This window comes from Balearica regulorum, chromosome 1 (assembly GCF_011004875.1).
Source record: "Balearica regulorum gibbericeps isolate bBalReg1 chromosome 1, bBalReg1.pri, whole genome shotgun sequence".
NCBI lineage: Eukaryota > Metazoa > Chordata > Aves > Gruiformes > Gruidae > Balearica > Balearica regulorum.
In genome coordinates, this window is record NC_046184.1 from 216,983,946 (window position 1) to 217,005,619 (window position 21,674).

Here is a 21,674-nt window from a genome sequence, read left to right on the forward strand (position 1 = left end):
TTCGGTGGGCAAGGTGTCCATGTTTTAAACGTGGTGGGAGTATTCAGCCTAGAAAAAGAGTTACCATCCTTCCTTGCCCCACACATACTCACCTCCGAAGGTAGGTTTGCCTTTCCCTTCCCACCCAAGATCCAGGCACATAACCTTGTCAAGACAGAAACTCTTTAAAATGGATTTTACCATTTTAGAAGACCTGCAGTAAATAATTCAGACAGAAATCCCAGAGGTGGGACTCAAGACCAAAAAGAGGCCACTTTGGGTAGATATCTACATCTGAGTCAGGCATCAGTACACCTTTCAGCATCCGAGAGAAAGGAGCATTTCTGGGACATTCAGATCACACTGGAGATGTTCTTTTCTTGCCCGTTACCATTAAATCCCAGGGGATCACTCAGAGACCGGCATCCAGACTGCAGGTATCTAAAACTGGGCAAAAAAATTCTGAATCTGGGTGACCTGGAGAGACCCTAGGCAGGGTCAAATGTTGTGCGCACTTCCACAGCAGGGATTTAGGACTTGTATAAGGAATCTGAAAGAAAACAGCGTGGATTTTTTCAGAGGGCAAGTGGAGGGTTGGATGTGGGAAAAGGTGGAGGACGACAACCATCTGGAAGAGTATCATCAGTAATCTGTGGTCAAAGAAGGAACAGAAGAGAATATATCCATATTGCTTAGTGGGTTTTTCTGAATGGATAAAGAGTGAGAAACTAGAAAAATAGAACTTGCCCTGTTCCTTTTAAAATGTCAGATAACCTACTGACTAAAAGCATTTTTCCTTTACCTTCAATAATTGGGGGGGACGGGAACAGAAATATTGCTTCGCAGCACGTAGAGCCTGAACAGAGCTGTTTGTGGAAAGCAAACCAAGGGCTTCCATCAGCAAAAATTGAGCTGGGGAGCGTCTCTTCTGAGCACGGAAGCTCCTGAGCAGGCTGCTGCTGCAGCAGGACCTGGAGAGTGTCATACACTAGAGCAGTGTGATACAAACTCCTTGGAGATTTACTAACCAGCTTCACATCTTCAGGCTCTTGGATTTTATTATCATTTATTATTTAGTAATAACTACAAGGAATATAGAGTCAGTCTACTGAAGGTTCATGAATCACAGCATCTTATCAGCATATTAATCAGCTTCTGGTAGGGAAAATGATAATAGTGTGAGCTATAACAAACACTTTTATAGTTTCACGCTTGAAGTCAAACAAGCTACAGGAGAAACCAATTCTTCATCTTGATTCCGCGCCAACAAGCTAATCTATTTGCTGCAGGACCGGTGCTTTAGCAAAAGTGGACGCAAGAAAACGGGAAGGATAATGCGGCAAAGGAAAACCAGGCAGTTCAGCAGCTTACATTTGGGGCAGGTAAAGTGAATTCTACAAATAATAAAAAAGCAAATGAGAGTCCTTAAATACTTTTTTTAAGTTAACCTCAATTAAAATGAAAGCTTACATGAAGATACAAGTTAATTACAGTCTTTTAATTAAATAGTAAACAACACTCAACCACTGTTTGCTGCTGACGTTCTAAACCACGTCGAATCAGCCAAGTGGAAGCAGACACCAGCCAAGCACAAGGAACCAGGACTTGCTGGAGCACAAACCCAGCGTTGGGCAGACGTAGCTCCGTCTGCAGTGAGAATATTCTCTCCATGTCGCCTTAGCTCAGCTCAACAACCAGCTCATTCAACAGCAAGAGAGCACTGCTAGCAGAAAACGCACAAGGCTTATTCTACTCTAGTCTAGGAAGCAAAACGGGGAGGAGCTTGCAACCCAACAGATCTGAAGGTCTTAAGGATCCCAAAAAACGAGACATACTAACTACATGAGAAACCAGCTTTGCTTAATAAATCTGTCAGTTCAAATATGGGGAACGTTTCGACGAACATTCGGACTTTGTTTCACCTAGTAACTCTATTTGAAAACTTCATCTTTAAAGTTAATTATAATTTCCAATAAAATAGCATCTAATTCAGGCTACAATTTAAAAATCATTTAGGAAATAAACTGTTCTTCACATTTTCTTTAAGGAAGATCAGAATGGAAAAATTAAGAATCTGAATAAACATATGGTACATCAAGTACTTGAGTATGTGCCAAGGATTTCCCATTCTCCCCAACACACGAGCAGCCAATTTGGTACAAAAAAATTTATTTATCTTGAAATGGACCTCTCTCACTAGCCCACCAGGTATGCAAAAAACAACAAAGAAATAAGAATGAGAAGAAAATTGGATTAAAACTGATTTTTTCAACCAAAAGCAATCTATTCTATATAAACCATTCACATTTAGCACTAAAAACCCACAAGAGCATAAAATTCAACCTGCCAGTATCCTGATTACCATCCTTGTCTTCTTTCTGTATATATCCCACCTGAGTTTTATTCCACAAGGTTAGAAATTAATGGTTTATTCATGATCTTTAAAGACAAAATTTTAAATAATACACGCGTGCTGTACTAGATTTGGGGTAAAAAAACCTGAACTCTAAAGCAAACCAAGAACATAGCCCAGGGCTAACAACCTGTACCTCAACCTTATTACACTTCAGGGGTTTTCTATTCTCTTTCTTGCCTAATATAAAGCTTGGCATTAATTTTTTTCAGTGTCCTCCACTACCGCAAAAAGATGATATTTTAAAACAACTATATCTTATACTGTATAAATTCTATATTGTATCCCAAATTAGATCTCCGATCAAAATTTTGGGACAGATCTTGTACACTCTGTCTCATGAAGCGATTGTGGGAACGGTTTGCTGACGTGCTATTTCAAATTAGGGGCTCCGAGCGAACCCTTCCATTCAGCTGCCAATCAGGGCTGAGACACTCGTTAAGCCCCAAAGCTGTAAGGAGCTACCAGGACAGAACCACAGAATCACAGACCAGTCAGGGTTGGCAGGGACCTCTGGAGATCATCTAGTCCAACCCCCTGCCAGAGCAGGATCACCCAGAGCAGGTCGCACAGGATGGCGTCCAGGCGGGTTTGGAATCTCTCCAGAGAAGGAGACTCCACAACCTCTCTGGGCAGCCTGTCCCAGGGCTCGGTCACCCGCAGAGGGAAGAAGTTTTTCCTCATGCTCAGGTGGAACTTCCTGTGTTCCAGTTGGTGCCCGGTGCCCCTTGTCCTGTCGCTGGGCACCACTGAGAAGAGTCTGGCCCCTTCCTCTTGACACCCACCCTTTAGATATTGACAAGTGTTGATCCGATCCCCTCTCAGGCTTCTCTTCTCCAGGCTAAACAGCCCCAGCTCTCTCAGCCTTTCCTCACACCAGAGATGCTCCAGGCCCCTCATCCTCCTCGCAGCCCTCCCCTGGACTCTCCCCAGTAGTTCCCTGTCTGTCTGGAACTGGGGAGCCCAGACCTGGACACAGAACTCCAGCTGTGGCCTCACCAGGGCAGAGCAGAGCAGAGGGGGAGGACAACCTCCCTCGACCTGCTGGCCACGCTCTTCTCCATGCACCCCATTCAGCCAGTTCTCAACCCACCTCACTGTCCACTCATCAAACCCACACTTCCTAAGCTTGCCTATGAGGATGTTATGGGAGATGGTGTCAAAAGATTCCCTGAAGAGCCATGGAAGGGGTCTGCACACGCGATGACAGTCAACGTCCTCTCCAGATCTACCATGTCATATGCCTTAGCAATTATTTTCAAAGCAACGTGAGAAGGGAGAATCTACAAACTCCTTAACTTTACACTTCTCCTGTGAAAAGTCCATTCTGTTTGTCTCTGTGAGTTTAAATATCCTCCAGGATAGCTTGTGGCTACATTAGAAACCGGTACGTAGCTAAATGATGTAAGTTAAATCAATGTAAATGAAATCTAAGCACAGAAAGAAAAAATTAGATAGAGCCTGGCACTTGTAATGCAGGAGACACGGCAACCTTCTTTTAATAACCATTGATACCAACCTCAGGAGTTGCCTGTCTTTCTATTAAAAGGATAGAATTTAAATTTTCTCCCCCTTTTTTACAATATAACATTAGGTCTTTCATTAAATATTCAAATAAATTCATATTTAAAAGGTTTTGTAATATTATTTGCCTAGCAAAGAAAATAGCTTTTCGTTTAAACACTTTTTAACCTATTATCTATTTTGGGACTTCATTGTAAGAATTCAGCCCACTGACTCCTTACCTTACACCTGTGCAATGGAAAAACCAAGCGCTAAAATGATTCAATACCTGCTTCGGTGTCCTACGTTCAAGCAGTCACTTCAATCCTCTCTTCTTTGTTTTCCATTGACATAACTAAGGACCTTGTTACATTTTTCCAGGCTGATCTGCCTCCAACTTTTTTCTCCAAGGTCATCCTGCACATCTGCCACTGATTTCTCTTCATTTACCGCAAACTCTGGAAGACAAATGCCTGAAGTCCGATGGTTTGAGGTGAAACCAGTCTCATGGGGGCCACCTCACCACGATCCCTACCAGAGCTGGCACGAGCTGGCCTGGGCAGACAATAGCTTTATATATTGAAGTGCACAGTATAATCTTCATGGTGATTAATCAGCAGGTTATTTTAGAAGATAATATCCTATTTATGTTGCCATTTGACTTACTGAGAAGGCAGTCATGTAGAATTCATTCATCTAAGCCAGAAATCACCCTCTAAAATTCTCCTTCTAGAAAGGTCAAGGTACAAACGCTGTTCAATCTGCACCCCAATATTTAAATAGAATTGTCTTATCAAGTAGCTTCTGAAGCATTCAGGATTGTATGAAAGCAGATATGGAAAATCTACATTGAATGGATATTAAGGTGGGGCTTTGAACACATGCCAAAAAAAACCCCAAAAAAAAAAAAAGGTAAAGTGGGAGAGAAGTAGACTCTTGTCCAAACCGTCCTTGTGCTGGAAAGCACAAAATTGCTGTTCTTTCTAGTGCAGGAAAATAACCGTGCACTTATGAGCTCATTCTATCACCCAAGCACTGCTGGAGTCTGCAGTCCTCTTACAACGGTGATATTTTTGAAGAGACTGTTATTCACAGAGAGGGTTTTTTTTTTTTCCCCAAGACTCTAGTGCTTTGACTGTGAGACCAAAGTTCCCTCGAGCTATAGTATCTCCAACAAAGCAGCATGCATAAATTTGATGGGGAAAAAGAAAGGGTGAATGAAAATGGGGCAAACCGCCTTTGAGGAACTCTCCGCTCTGCAGAGTATGAGCCAGGTCTCTTCGCAGCGATGTAGCCAGCCCTGCTGATCTACCAGCTGAAATAGCTACCACAGTCAATAAGAATATTTTATAAATGAAGTAGCTAAGAGTATTTGATGTTCATTTCCATTTGCTGTTGACCATTCTCCTCCACAAAAGCACATTCCCAAGCAATTTCACACATTAGGTAAAAGTCAACACATATAACTGGAAATGTAAATATAAAGAAGGAAGTCTTAACACAATATGACACTTAATAGCTAATTACATTCACCAAAACGTTAGACTGAACTATCTTCCAAGGCTGATTTTGTAAGGTGCTTATACAAGATCAGAAAAACAACTGCTGGTAAACATAATCCACGGGGAAAACCACAGATACACTTAAGCTGAGATTTTCTTTTTCCAAAGCACTATTTCTCTCTGCGCAAAATTCTTTCCATATCAGTACACTTTAGTTCCCCACTAGTTACATAATTATGGCAAACATATTTCAGTGCCTTTTTCAAGTATTAAAGATTACATTTTTAGACAACTCAGTTCTAAAGATGGACTTCAAACAGACATCCAACTCGCTGTTCGACGTAAGATTAACTCAACCAAAGTGGAACTTGAAAACAAAAAACCAGCCAATAATGTAGTTTGAATCACCACCTGTAACAATAACTGCACGTTCTCCAAATAACGGGCTCTCTCCTGTGGGATCCTCATTTCTACAGCAGGATTATTCCAGGACGTGCACCCGAGTTACTCAGTTCAGCTCTGGAGGCAAGCCCAGCTCCCAGCTGACTCCCCCAGCAACTTCTTGCGTGTTTTTTTTGTCTAAAGAAACTCCCTTTTGATCCTTTTCTTTAGGATTTCCAGGGCATCCTCCACTTATAAATTCAGGTCCATTTCTTCCCACCAACCTTACTGCATTGGCTTTCCTGAAGAGCTTTTCCTGCAAGTCACGTTCCCATCTGGCTCCCTGATGGGAACTCTTTCTCCCTTCGTTAAGGGATTAACCACTCATTAATGATCATCTGCTCTCACCACCGCATAGGGACATTCACGAAAGAGCCATTGAACACCGGTCCTACCTGTATACGCCATGTTCTTCGGGTTTCCGTAGGGAGCCCCAGGTTGGACGGGGCTGTAAACAGGGTTCATGGTGGAAGACTGGGAACTCTGAGGACAAAAGAAAAGCAGAGTTGAGACAACTGCCTTACGTTAGCTCCAGAGTTATCTTCTGTGCAGAGTCTTCTCTTCTAGCATCACCATGTTATAATTCAAGACACAGAGAGCTGCGAAGGAAAGGATTTACAACTAGATGTTACAACCAGATAGCATATTTAATAATTCAAGTTTTGGATCTCTCAGTTAATTCCCCTAACTTCTTCAGCGCTGCATATTCTGCCTACAAATGGACCGGAGCAGATTAATCTTACACATGCCTGCCTTGAGGGGGCTCAGGACTCATGACCCCACTTCTAGCTTGCAATGAACAAAGAGGAGAAGCCACAAATTCAGACAAGGAATTCTCCTCCTTGGAGGAGCTAATAGTTCTTGGATGACAAAAACAACCACAACAAAGACCTGACCTTTCAGAAATTAGCAGATAAAAGACCGTTTACTGCTGGCGAGATGGAGAGAGGCAAATATTTGCAAGCTTTCAGCGTGAGCTGACTACAAGAACGTCAAGCCCCAGGGTTGGGTCCTGTGCAAGGCTGGGTAGAGCACCCAGGGCCACCCACCGCTGTCCCAGATGGGGAGATGCAGTCACGGGCTTAACACAGGCAACGAGATTTTAACAGCTCTTCTGTTTCTCTCTCCAATAAAGATGATGAAGCAGTGCCAGGTTAACTTCTTGTGAGTTTTATTTAGAGGAAAGCAAGTAACTTGGGAATTTGTGTCTACTAACTGTCAGTTAAGCAACTGGCTCGGTTAATTATCTTAATGAAGCACATTCTCAGTTCTGATTAATGGGAAAATCAGTCATTAAGCTTTATTAGGCGACGCATTTGTCTCCGCAGCTATCTAGTGACAATTTCACACAAGAACTCAACGATCTTGCTTCAAAATATGGGGTTTTTCTTTAAAATCTATTATTTTACAGTTCATAAACAAAACCATTCTTTCCAAACAAGTCTCTCATGATGGATGCACAATTTGTTAGATCATTAACTCCTTCCGCTTTACCTCCGGATAGTAAACAAGTCAAATGTTAAATGTTAGCACCAATTGACTTGACAACAATTACTGCTTAATTAATTAGCCTTCCCTCCACCCCCAAGATAGCACAGAAGGAGCAATTCCCAAAGCAAAGGAAAGCACGGTTATAAAGCGAGCTGGAAGAGAAAGCTACACAGAGACATGTATTTACACCAGCGGCTTCAGTAACGCACGATGGAGCTCTTAAGAAGATCAACAGGAAAATCCGTGCAAAACTTTACATCCATGAGACATTACAGCTGGGGATTTACATTCAAATATAAGGGGTTTATGCCATTTGGTCCTCGTGTCCCCAGGCAGTGCTGCAAGTCTTGGTGAGCCTGCCCCTGGCAAGCGGGTGTTTGCCTTCTGGCTTGAGTTCTTGTTTCCAGGAGAAAACCCAATGTCATCTATCTCCGAGACGGTGAACACCAGCTTCTGCAAGCGTCCAACCTTACGTCCAACGGCTTTTGGGCTGCCGTACAGATCCCGTGGAACACAGGAGGCTATTCTGGTGTAGGATGTGGCAGATACAGGACGCATTCATACATATACCTCAAACCACACAACCCAACGTGCCGTGTGTCTGCATATGCTACATGATGCCAACCTACCACTGCTTTGAACACACATGATTTCTTCATATGAAGATGAAATTTTAAAAAATCTATATTCATGACAATTATTTTCTTTTCTCTAGTGAAAAAAAAAAAATCAATTTCAGGCCACCTACCACACCTCTATCGTACATTACTTCTTCAAACAAATCATCAGTGACAAGGCACCAAAGTGAAATGCCTCTCCCTGTCCAAAACACGTAGGACATGTTTCACCTTACTTTTTCAGTAAGTTGAAAGCATCTGAAAGGAGATGGTTTGGCCGTAACAAGGTGCCCAGCAGTGCCCAGCACGACACAATGCATGAGCAGTATCTTCTACTGCTCTAAACACAAGCCAGGAAGCCAAAACCTCCTCCTTTTCACCCAAATGCCTCTGTTAATGACTTCCATTTTGCAATGCAATTCCATCATCACCCTGCAATGCAGATTCCACATCAATAGTGGGAATAAGACAAGAAGGTGTTTCAAACTTTTAATGGTCATAAAATATTCTGACAAGGAAAAGCGCTATAAAAATCCAAAGATATGTCTACGTTAATAAACACTTTGGTGGAATCAGACACGATCAGGCAACCAAAGCATTTTGTGCTGAGGCTCCTACAGCTACATCCTCTGCGCTTGGACTAGATTTAGTCTGGTTTTAAATCTAGTCCCCACCTGACCCTTGGTTTGAAGTTGTCTAAAGGACATCACCAGTATCCTTTACTGGTATGTCCATCGCCGGTATGGACCAGTACGTCCTATGAGGGGTTGCAGAATGTGTGATGGGCAACTGGAATGAAGCTTCCGAAAGAAATCTGGTTCACGCACACCAAAACCACTTTGCACATGGAAACACCACCACAATCGGTGGGAGTCACCTCCAAAGTGCAGTACTGTTCAGAATTAAAACCCTGGTAATATACGTAGCCTAAAGATTACTACTGGTACATGATGCTTTAAGTAACAGATGCCACAAATAGAACTTGAGAGAAAAAGGAGAGAGGTGTCATAGAGTTGCAGAGATTCCCTGGCCATAATTAACTGTTAAATCACTAATAGCACTCTTCAAGCCCAGACAAGAAGTGCCCAGTGGGGCAGGGAATGTGACAGTCACCTATAAAAAAATAAATAAAAATGACCTGGAGAAGGTGGAGAGGCAGCAATCACACACTCTTTCTCACAACCCAAGCGAGTGGAGGCATTAGAAGAAATAATTGTGTGGTAGATTCAACACAAGCAAAAGGGCTGGTTAGTTGCTTTGCTTCCCTCGCCATGTCCCGCGCTGCTGGGATGGTGGGATTTGGAAAGCCTTCCAAGGAACAGAGCAATTCCTCCTCTCCCCAAGAGCCTTCCAGACAGGCTTTTAGGCAGCAAGGACCTTTGATCTGATCCCATCCAGCCCTCCTTGTGTTCCCAGGAGAAAAGTCAATATCTAGGCTCCGTTTTTGGTGCCTGGCCACCCAATTAACAGCATGATGCCTGACATTGGACTACGCTCTCAATAAATGTGCTGAATGGTGCTCTTTGCATGGGGGGGGTGGTGGGGTAGGGTGATGGTGGTGGCGTGTGGCACTGGGAGGTCCCTGCAGCAATACCAAACGGCTGCAAAAAGCCACATCCTATTCATCAGTCAAGCACGGGCACATGGCTCTTCATGTTGGCCACTTCAGAGGATCTGTAAGTTGAGGATGTTCTACAGCAGAGCTAGGAAATCATGGGTCCATCTTACTCCAGCCCTGCATTCTCCTTTTCATACACACAGAGCCAGCTTCCTACCCAGCTGAGCCTTTTTGCCCAAGAAATACAGGTTTTGAGGGTCCCTCTTCCCCAAGAAGGACAAAAGGAAAAGCAAAAACCACCAAGCATCTTCCTCTGTGGCAGCACTGGTCCCTGTGAGCCAGCTCAAGGACCCAACTTGCCTGAAAACCAAACCGTTCCCTCCGCCTTCCAGCTGAACGTACGTTCCTCCACCCAGAACCACCCAGTGACAGCTGGACCCGACAGCCTGGACTCCCCTCAGCAGCAAAAATCAAATAAAAAGGCACCAAATTTCCTGAATTCTCCTCCCAGAACCGCTCGTGCCTGGGTCAAGGCACCTTATGTCTGTGATCGTGTTTTCCCCTCGCTCCTTATTTAACTTGCCTGTCCCACCGTAAGCTCCCGGACAAGGATGGAGTCACGGCTGCATTTATAAAGAAGTGGCTGGTTCAATGCGATCATCGTTTCATTTGCACTTTTCTGGGTGTAAAGAGTACAAATAAAACATAATTTGGTGCAATGTGTCTGGCTTGCATGAGGTGTTGGACCAAATGGAAAAAGAAATACTCGTATCGAGAAGGATGAAAGAAAATGGTTTTTAGCTGAGATAAAAAGATTGCAATCACGTTAGGGGTTTGACTGTATTGTGAGGAAGAGGTTTGTGCTTCCTCCCTGCTTGGTATGCAGGGTGTTATTTCCAGCCAGCACGAAAGAGTCCATGCAAACAGCATTTCAGATGGATGATTTTCTTTCTTTTCAGCATCTAGTATTAAAGCACATTCAGATGAGCTTCCAATACATTCTGCAAGACAATACCATTCAAAAATACATTTTAAATTCATTACAGGCACTGCATTGTGGCATTCGAACAGCTACACTGAAATGGGAATAAAACAGGATTAGCAAAATTAAACCTCCTTCACCACAATAACTTGCAGCACTTGCTCGTGGCCATGAATACACAACAAAAAGACTAATAGAAATGAATTATAAACAGACAAACACAAGTATTGCTCTATTGCACAGAGCTTCCACCGCTTCCTAATCCCCACAACAGCGACGCTCAGTTGCTTAGAAGCTGCTGAGACTCCACCAAGGAGCTGAAGGAGTAACTCCAGCAGGAATGCCATGGGAATAAGCTGCTAGCAAACAGTCTCGGGATACTTTCTGGCTGTAACCTGGTTACATTTTCATCTATTTTATCCTTCCTGTGAAAGTGCCTGACATGCCTCCATCCCACTAGGAAATTACTTCAGATGAAGGGTAAACAGAAATACAAGAGAGGTCAGTCTACGGGCGGCCACCACGCCAGCAGCAGGCCAACGCGCCAGTCACATCGAGTTTGCACGGGGGATTTCCAAGCAACACGAGAAGGGAAATGAAAATGCTCGTGCCGTGAATGCTGAGCTTGAACTTGCTGTGCTGTGAAGTGGCTGCAGAGCTACGCTCGGGTGCTCCCGCCTCGCCGGACCAGAGCTGGGCTTCGCGCTCTGCATCGTGCTCTCCTGCTGCTGCCAAGACGAGAGGACTCTGTCCCCCATCCCTGGTGACATCCTGGGACGTCGCCACCTTCATCCTCTTCCTCCAGGAGCACTCCAAGCGCTCAAAAACCAGCACAGGTATCACCACCACCTTCAAACTACTACGGATGCAAGACAACGGGAACACCTTACCCCGTTGTTTTTCTCTGTCGTTAGTTTACTTCATGCCTTTGACAACGCCGTGACCAGCTTTGCTGCTTCCCAAAGACATTCGCGCCTCCAGTCTACAAATACTGGTGGGCATCAGTAATTTTTAACACGTAAACAAACTTTGACGCAAGTATTTCTGCGCGCACGTTGGTGGATTTGGCATCTCGTATGCCTCTCCCACTCTGATATACAGAAATGCAGGTATTTCCCACTTCCACTGAACAGAGGCAAAGGAAAAGAAAGATGACATTGGAGGAGATTTAAAAAATCCTAAAAGAAAAGAATAAACCTGGCATGCAAGATTCAGGAAGTTTATGAAGTTATTATCATTTTCTTTTCAGGCTAAGTGAATAAAATCGTTATAAACAGAGTGTTACTGAGGAATAAATATATTTTACAGGGGTTTTAAAACAGTGACACTGACATGCGCATCTTGCAAGTTCTCAAAAAAATGAAACAGTAGATCTAAACTTCAGTCCATTTGTAAGGGAAGGAGTAAAAAATGCAAATGTGAGCTTTTCTGGATGACGGACACTTCTCCATCTTGTTTCATGTCAGTCCTTGCATCAAGGCGACTAACTTCCCATACCGCTTAGGTTGTGATTTGCCTTCGTCTTTTGTGAAACTGGGATGTAAGTGCTTTTGAGAGACCCGTCCTTACATTTTTCTCTGGAAAGAGAGTGGTATTTTCCCCTCTGAGAGAAAATAAATGCACCAAAAATTATTTCCTTCACATAAGACGGCACAGAACCAAACACAAGAGAGCGTGAACAAAGAAAAAAGGCAAAGAGATATGTTTCTTCCTTGATCCGCACATCACCTCTTTAAATTCATTTTATACAAATTGCATGCTAATAGTATTCAGCCAAAGCCTCCTTGAACATGGAAAGACCTCACGACCTTACACCGCATTCAAATTCCAATAATTTTCTGACAATTTTTCAGTTAAGTCATTCGAAGCTTGACCCTCATGGGGGATCTGCCAAACAATAATTAAATTAACTTCCAATTCATCTGCTAAAGGTTAATTTTGGCAAGCTACAAGGCTGTGCGCACCTTTCCCCAAAAAAGGCTGCTGTGACAGTATGCACGAGCTCGGAGATTCATACTGCATCGTGGTTTTCTACAATTAACACCTCGTTTTTAATTTACTCCTTTTTTACCTAAACCGTAACTAAAAGTCGATTGAATACATCTCACCTAAGGCAAAATATTTAACCAGATAAAGACCTTATAAAAGAATCAGCTCAAAGTTGACACAAGTTTAGTTAAGCTTTTATTAATAAAATGCAATTTGAAAAAAATCAGTTTAAAGAGGGGAAACCAAAGGTCAGGCTCCACAAAAACTTTAAGGCTTCAAGTAGCAGTAAATTAGGAATGGTAGTTCTTGTTTGTACAATAGAATGTTCACTTTTATCTCTTCCACTATACTTCAGCTATACCTTGATGTTTATACAAATCATAGAATCACAGAATCATTTAGGTTGGAAAAGACCCTTAAGGTCACCAAGTCCAACCGTTAACCCAGCACTGCCAAGGCCACCACTACACCATGTCCCCAAGCACCACATCTACACAGCTTTTAAATCCCTCCAGGGATGGGGACTCCACCACTTCCCTGGGCAGCCTCTTCCAGGGACTGACAACCCTTGCCGTGAAGAAATATTTCCTGATCTCCAACCTCAACCTGCCCTGGCACAACTGGAGGCCATTTCCTCTTGTCCTATTGCTTGTAACTTGGGAGAAGAGACCAACCCCCACCTGGCTACAGCCTCCTCTCAGGGAGTTGTAGAGAGCCATCAGGTCTCCCCTCAGCCTCCTCTTCTCCAGGCTCAACACCCCCAGTTCCCTCAGCCGCTCCTCACCAGACTTGTGCTCCAGACCCTTCCCCACTCCGTTGCCCTTCTCTGGACATGCTCCAGCCCCTCAATGTCCTTCCTGGAGTGAGGGGCCCAAAACTGAACCCAGCACTCCAGGTGCGGCCTCACCAGGGCCCAGTACAGGGGGACGATCGCTGCCCTGGTCCTGCTGGCCACACCAGGGCTGATCCAAGCCAGGATGCTGTTGGCCGCCTTGGCCACCTGGGCACACTGCTGGCTCCAGCCACTCTGCCCCAAGCCTGTAGCGGTGCCTGGGGTTGTTGTGACCCCAGGGCAGGACCCGGCACTGAGCCACGTTGAACCTCACACAGTTGCCTCGGCCCATGGATCCAGCCTGTCCAGATCCCTCTGCAGAGCCTTCCTGCCCTCCCGCAGATCAACACTCCTGCCCAACTTGGTGTTGTCTGTGAACTTACTGAGGGTGCCCTCGATCCCCTTGTCCACATCATTGATAAAGAGGCTAAAGAGAACTGGCCCCAGTACTGAGTCCTGGGGAACACCACTGGTGACCGGCCACCAACTGGATGTAACTCCATTCCCCACAACTCTTTGGGCCCGGCCATCCAGCCAGTTTTTTACCTGATGAAGAGTACGCACATCCAAGCCATGAGCAGCCAGTTTCTCCAGCAGAATGCTGTGGGAAACGGTGTCAAAGGCTTTATTGAAGTCCAGGCTAGACAACATCCACAGCCTTTCCCTCATCCACTGAGCAGGTCACCTTCTCATAGAAGGAGATCAGGTTGGTCAAGCAGGACCTGCCTTTCATGAACCCCTGCTGACTGGGCCTGACCACTTTCTCATCCTGTATATGCCGCGTGATGGCACTCAAGATGATCTGCTCCATAACCTTCCCCAGCACTGAGGAATTGATCTAGGCCATCACTCCAGAGTCTGAATGTTACTTTTTTCCTGCAGTTCTCCCCACTTTTCACTTTCAAAGAAAATTTCAGCTCTGCTCCACCCTTGTTTTACCTAAATAACTGTAAACTCTGTACCACAAACTCCGGCTCCCCAAAACCTGCAGCATCCTGCTTCATAAACTCATGCAGATGGAGCAGAAGGGTCATCCTGGTCCTCAAACCATCCTACCAATACATCTATTGATATTCATATTGCCATCTTCATTGATCAAGCACCTGTGAAGCAGCAAGAGCTGGGCAAGAAACTTTTCTTCTATCCTGAGAAAACATTTGCCATTTCAAAAAAGTGTTTCCACATTTGAAATGCACGTTTGCTTTCAGGCTTGCTCGCTTGCTTTCAGTTGTATCCTGGATCCTTTTTTCCTGGGAGCATTTCCAGTGGAAATGAAGAAGTGCAGTGAAGCAGCAGTTCAGGAACTCTTTAGCAGTCGACGTTACTGCACGGAGGCATGCCTATGCCGATGTGAACCAGATTTGGGGTGGCACGTCTGCATCCCTCAGGGGGTAAAGGCTTGCAGACAGCATCAGTGTCCTCCACGCGCAGAGTATCTTCAGAGGAAAGATATGCTGCACGGTTTTACTCTCGAGACAAGTTTTGAATTAGAAGAGCTAATTTAAATAGTATTCCCTCCATTCAAGAGATCGCAACTCTGCGAGAATACATAAGAAGCATGATACGAAAATATTTGAAGCGCAGTCATTACCCAATGCAATCAAGACGTTCACTGTATGAACACGGATGGCACTGAAGTCAGCAGTGCAGCTAACGCAGCTGGTGATTAACACAGCGTCATTAGCGTACACGGTCCTTCATGAGGCTCTGAACGTGCCTGAACTGCATTACTCATTAATTACGTTGATGATGTATTTTCTTTGTAGCTACCTCATATGACACCACTTCAGCAATCGGAAAGGCATGTGCCTTTGTATCCGGCTGCTCCGAGGAGTCCCGGGGGTTTGGCAATGAGCTGCTGTCCCGGACCACAGAGATGTTACCAGCTAGCACTACATCAACAGGAGAGCAGCGACAGGAAGGGTAAGATGTTACTGACCACCATGGACCGGCAGCACAGTTCTCACCAGATGAAACCCGAGCTGTTCAGCTGAAGCCGACCCTGACAGAGAGAAAGAATTAAAACAACTGGAAATGCTGCGGAGCAAGGGATTCCCATATAGCACTTGACCTTTCCAATCTCAAAGGCCAGCAAAGGGAAAACAAAAATGAGCTGGATGCGTTACAGTCCTATAGCATCTTTCACACAGAACCACCTCCAAACCAGGGCAGTAGCACCCATCTATTCATGAGGGAGACACACGAGGGTGGCATGGGCTAGCTGGGAGTCATAGAATCCCAGACTGGTTTGCGTTGGAAGGGACTTCAAAGACCATTGAGTTCCAATCCCCTGCCACGGGCAGGGACACCCTCCACTAGCCCAGCTTGCCCAAAGCCCCATCCAACCTGGCCTTCAACACTGCCAGGGAGCCAGGGGCAGCCACAGCTTCTCGGGGCACCCTGTGCCAGGGCCTCAGCACCCTCACAGGGAAGGATTTCTGCCTCCCATCCCATCTCCATCTCCCCTCCTGCAGCTTCAGGCCATTCCCCTTGGCCTGCCACTCCCTGCCCTTGGCACCAGCCCCTCTCCAGCTTTCCTGGAGCCCCTGCAGGGACTGGAAGGGGCTCGAAGGTCTCCCCGCAGCCTTCTCTTCTCCAGGCTGAACCAGCCCAACTCTCTCAGCCTGAGGTCTCCAGAGCAGAGGTGCTCCAACCCTCGCATCATCTTCCTGGCCTCCTCTGGACCCTAGCCAAGCTCATAATGAGCCACATTCCCCTCATCCATTGCCTCCTCTCAGATAAATAACTAAACAAACCCACACATCTTTCATTTGAGAAAAGTTTGACATCTGTAACAGGAAAAAGTCCTTGTGTCTTCATGTATGAGAAATTAAATGGATAATTTATAAGCACAAAGCAGCTCTTGACTTTGGAATTTGCTGATCTCAGACTGCCCAAAAATAAATGCTGAGGCAGGAAAAATCTTGTCCTTTTGTTTGCTGAAGTTTATGATCAACTTAAAAGCCAGAGGATCCAAAAAATGTGATGATGCAGTTATGCTAGATAGCATATAAAAAAATAGTAAAGGAAATCCTTGTCCTAGCCTGAGAAAGCAAGAGATAGACAAGGAAGACAGGATCACTTGTTGCACTTGGTGGCAACAAGCGGTTACTCAGTGAGCCTGAATGTGGTGTGGCAAAAGATCTGTATTTCATATTATTTTAATTAGGCAGAGCTTATAAAAATACCCTTATGGGCCTCAGTAAATGAGAAACCAGATCTCCTCCAAGAAACGTCAGCAATGAGAAAAAAATGATGCTAGCACACCTGATGTTATATTAGCTTGTTTCCAGAGAAGAAAACATCTGCACGCAGATGAATTCTGTGCTGTAAATTCCCGGCTTTATATCTGCAAGACTGATGGGTTTCACCAGCAGGTAACCAATAAATAAATGTATTTTTTAAAAAATATCTAACATATCTGTCCCTGCATGTCCAAAACCATCCTCAGGAGATCTCAAATGACTTCCTTGATATATTCCTATTAATTTCTTTAACTTGAGACCTTGCTGACTTCTCCTTTTAAAATGAACCCTGCTGTACTCTTGTATTTAGTGCTCTCGTTGTGCTCTCCAACTGAGCCACATCCTCCTCTAGCTGATTACCTTGATTCTTTTATCTTCTCAATCCTACTTCGTTCTGTTTTGCTGAAAAGACTTCCCAGGACACACAGTTTGAAGACTCTTCTCTCTGCTCCTTTCTTACCACAAACGATGGCTTGGGAGATTCAGGTTGGCCATTAGGAAAAGCCTTTTGACTAGATGAGTGCTGCCAGGTTGACCACAGATTTGCTGGAGGTTTTCAGGACTGGTCTAAGCAAGGCCATGGTTGACCCAACCTGGTGCTGGTGAAAGCCCCGCTGCAAACACGAGGTTGGATTGGATGACTCCAGGCGTCCTTCCAACCAGCATTTCATCTCCGGCTCAAAGTAGTTTGTGCTGTAACTCATTTCTCAGACTTCCATCTCCCTCCACAGTCTCAGGCTGTAACTTTCTTGGTGTCAAACGTAACTGCTTTCCAAAGACTTTGGCCTTTCCTAATGGCATCCAGTCAGAAGTGTCCTTGGCACTTGGTAGGACACCAGAAACCTTGGAGGGGTCAGGGGGGAGAGGGTAGCATTCACACTTTTCCACTGATGGGTATCTATACAATAGCATATCAGTCAAACAGATGAGGTTATGATGCTTCACAGGACGATGAAAATTTACTTACCACGTCAGCTATGATGCTAAACAAGCACTAAATAGTGTCTAGCTGAGGGTTTTTATTAACTTACTGCAGAATTTGGCCTACTGTAAAATTACTGAGGCTTTGGTTAGAAAACTTCCCTGGACTATAAACATCTATCCTATAACATCACCCGGTCACTATAAAAAAAAGCAAAATAATATTCTTCGTTATCTTTGTTATCTGAGACTTCTCGAGCTGCTTCACACCCTTCTCACAGTCAACCATTGCTCCTTCTCCTAAGAGAAGCTACGCTTCAGTAGTCAGACATAAAAAACAGACACAAAAATAACATTCAGAAAAAGATCATTTAAGTTACTAATATATATAAGCTTCCCCTCTTCCAAGATCTTTAAAAATATTAAATAATCCATCTCAGCTTCATTTTACAGATGCCAAGAAGCCTGCAGGAGAGCATTGAGATGATGGGCTCAAGGTAAGCAATACTGGCAGGACCAAGATTCAGCTCCCGAGTGTCAAACTTGCTGCCAACTTCTTTACAATAGAGAAGGGTCAAGTACTTGAGCATGTTTCGGAGAGGAACGCTCCCATCTCAAAGAGTTTAAAGCATAATTTAAAAATGAGATTTGGTCAACAAGAGAAATACCAGGTTGGAAAAAGAGTTGAAGGCGACACCATTACGGCGAGCTCAGGACGCAGTCGCTGGTGAACAGCATGTCCCAATCACGCTGAATGAACGCTTGACGGTCATGAACTCTTATTCTCATTTCAGGCCACAGTATCGCATTTTATTTTCTTTTCCACTGGGTCAAACTAAACTGTATTAACCAATTTCTAAGAGAAAAATTTCAATACCAGAAAAAGTCACGTTATCCTCAAAGACATGCTTTAATTTATGTTTTGCTCTAAAATTTCCAACCGCTCCCACTAATTACCTTCCTTCAATTTTTGTAATTACTCCCCTCAGTATGGGAGAATCACTTTCCAACCATACCCTGAATATTGAAAACATCGCTCCTTCCCACGCACTGCAATAGGATAAAGATCTAAATTTGTTTCTGAGTGGATTACACCGTACAAAGTCGACACACGAGCAATACAATATTCCTGGAATTAAAATCAGATGAGGGCAGAGATGTCCTTTTAATAATATATGGGTCAGAATCCTCTAGGCTTTATTTGGTCAGTGTTCAAATCCACCAACGCTGCAGGTTTTGACTGTGTGATTTATGACTTCCAGCCATGGCTGTTCCTCGTTGCCCTCTAACGATCTCCTCCCAGGTCCTGTTTTCTGGTTGCAGGCTCTCTTCTTCGGTCCAGACTGGAAACCCAATGCAAACCTTGAAGGCAACGTTCAGCGGCTGGAGGACGATGGACCCATCCTCCAGCTCCAGCCCCATTCCCCTGGCAGGCAGCACAATAAATCCCTCCCTGCCCTCTCCTGAATTTTTTTTTCGGTCACACTGATGCACAGACAAAGACAGGGTATAAAGACTGGGAAAAATAAAGATTAACAGTGCAAATGGAAGGGATCAATCCTCCGTAACAGTCCCTTCTTCCTTAAATATTTTGCAATCTTTGTTCTAAAACAAAGCTGTACCAGGGAAGACGAAGGAGAGCACAGGCTAAATCTGTTAGCGGAAAGGGAGCTTTGGCAAGAGCTCTGTTTATCATCCTCTTTTTGTAATTTCGTGTTGGCAAGACGTACTGTATTAACGAGCCCAGGAGACTGAAAGTCTTTCCTACCCATAGGACAGGCAGATGCTGGCATTCGCTCCCTCCATTTGGAAATGAGTCTACATGGAAGAAGAACAACAACAGACCCCAGATTTACGCCGGACTTGGTGCGCCCGATGCTACTGGAGACCACCAATACCTGGCTAATATATGTTGCAACGGTGGAACCACTTGAAAAATAAGCAAAAGAGCCCCATTGGCTTTTTCAGGTGAAAGCTGCCAAGTGATGTATAAACAGAACTCTAGTTAAGGAAATAAGATATTCGCAGCAATCACAGGCAGAGCTCAGGCAGGTTTTTTACTTCCTAAGGAAACGTGGGACAGTCTGGGCTTAAAAAAAAAAGAGATGCACACCCAAAGGCAGTGGTGTTGCAATCATTATTACAAGCTATAAAGATGATTCAAACTGAAAATATGAAATTAATTAGTTGATTTAAATCCTAAAGACTTACTTAATCACCGTCAGCTCTCAAACATCAAAGTGGAGTGGGAGACCGGGTGGTGTACAGCTTGCTCCTCTCCCCTTGCTCAGAAAAGCTTTGCGCTGCTTTGGCTGAAGGTTAAGGTTCCAGCAGCGCTGGTGGGGATCACTGCCCGATCACGGTGTCCCACACATCTCACCAGCTGCCCAAACCCAACGGCCTCCGTGAACAAACCGTGCCATGCTCTTGGGTAGCAGCGGGTGGGTGAAGGAGCCGACCTTCAGCACACTCCCTCCTCATCATGAATTCATACCTCCTTCTGCACATATGCCCTAGTGCTCTAGTACGTATCCAACTCACATCATATCTGAACCCTTTACTACTCGGTATTTCTTCTATAGATTCTGAGCCTGAGCCTCTATGGGTGGATGCTGCAAAAATACACAGTAAAACAATGAATTATCAGCGTACGAGAAAGACAGTTTGCACCAGGTGACCACGATCAATCACTTGAAATCTTTAAATGAAGGCTACACACATTTATAAAGCTGTACTAGGTCTCAAACACAAGTTAAACATTCAATACAGGAATTACCAAAGGTTAATAGCAAACACTGTACAAGAGACTGGAGACCAAGATCCGTGAATGTATGATATGACTCTATAATACATGCAATATGCAATCAATTAGCATATTCATTTCATATTCACTGTAAAAGCCAAGAATTTTTCAGCCTGCCATTACAAAGGATTTTGCAGTGCTTTTATTCACCTAAACGCTCATTCAGGTTTCCAGTGAATATACCCAGCCCAGGAGGCCAAAACCAGGAATGCTTTTGCAGCACACACAAAGAAAAGGGCTGAAAGGCCACAGCAAGTCAACAATTAACACTTTTCATAGATTTCCGGACTTTCCTTCCTAAACCAAAGAGTGGGAAGAGATTCAATGAAGTTTGAAGGAGCTTACGGCTTGCAGTTTATACCAGCGAAAAAAGAATTGCTAAATCCCCAGCCGATGATTCAGGCTGGCCAGACAACCCAGCTTTGCTTTCTTGTTTTCCATCCGGGGGCATAAGGCCAGTTTGGGGATTGAATGGCACGGCAGAAACTAAAAGCAGAGCAGTCATTCACTCCTTCCTTATAATAACAGCGTATGCTGACATTAAAAAACAACTAAAAAAAGTCTTTGAGGTCTCTCGGAAATGTTTAAAAGGAAAAGCTTACTCTGAAGCAGCTAAGCAAATATTGGTCTTCACACGTGAACATTTCTATTCACCTCAAATTGATTTCTCCTGCGGGTAAGGTCAAGGATACGTGGAGCCATTTGAACAACCAGGGCTTCAGCATCCGTGCGGAGGAGAAAAAAAAAAAAAATAAACCTAGTGTTTCGTTTAAAATATTAACGATGCAACACTCAGGCGAATTCAACACAAGATGATGCTCTTAGTGTCTAAGAGCAAAGCAGGAGTTCCAATCGCAACTATCGATATTTTTGATAAAAGCAATACCAAAAAAGTTAACACGTTCACTTGTTGAAGGATATGATGCAACATTAAAACTCAAGAAGGCATCCAGCAATGATATGATTAGTTTAATTCACTAATCTGTCATTCATGTTTGCTTTGGCTTGAAGGATGCCGGAGCCTTATTTTCTCCAAAATAAGAGAAGACCTCTTACTTTCTATCAATCGGTGCCCCTTTGATGCTATGATTCCCATGCTGACAAAAAAAAAAAAAAAGTCTAAAAGTTTCCATTTGCCACAAAATGGCTTAATTTCATGTTAATCCCTAAGAAATCAGTTTTGCAATTTAACAGATCCAGTGAATTTCTGGTTTTGAAATACCATCAACAGGTTACCCCAAATTTTACGCAAGCGCAGCCACCACAACTCAGACTGTCTACAAAATCTATTTAATTCTCAGCCTGCCTAAGCTTTCTGCATTTTTAATATCATTTCAGTATTATTATAGGTACAAAGACAAAAGTTTAATTGAAGATGAAATGTATAATCTTCGGGTA

At 44.1% G+C, this 21,674-nt stretch overlaps 1 protein-coding gene across 3 annotated transcripts in view; it reads right to left on the reverse strand.

Moving 5' to 3' along the window:
• Window positions 1-21,674, reverse strand: part of FAM168A (family with sequence similarity 168 member A) — a 216,613-nt gene that overhangs the window by 101,042 nt on the left and 93,897 nt on the right. For all 3 annotated transcript variants that reach the window (XM_075742626.1, XM_075742627.1, XM_075742628.1), the window contains one exon: window positions 6,234-6,321. In XM_075742626.1, coding sequence (XP_075598741.1) covers window positions 6,234-6,303 — 70 coding nt within the window. In that variant the 5' untranslated portion in view covers window positions 6,304-6,321. The remainder of the gene's footprint in view (window positions 1-6,233; window positions 6,322-21,674) is intronic.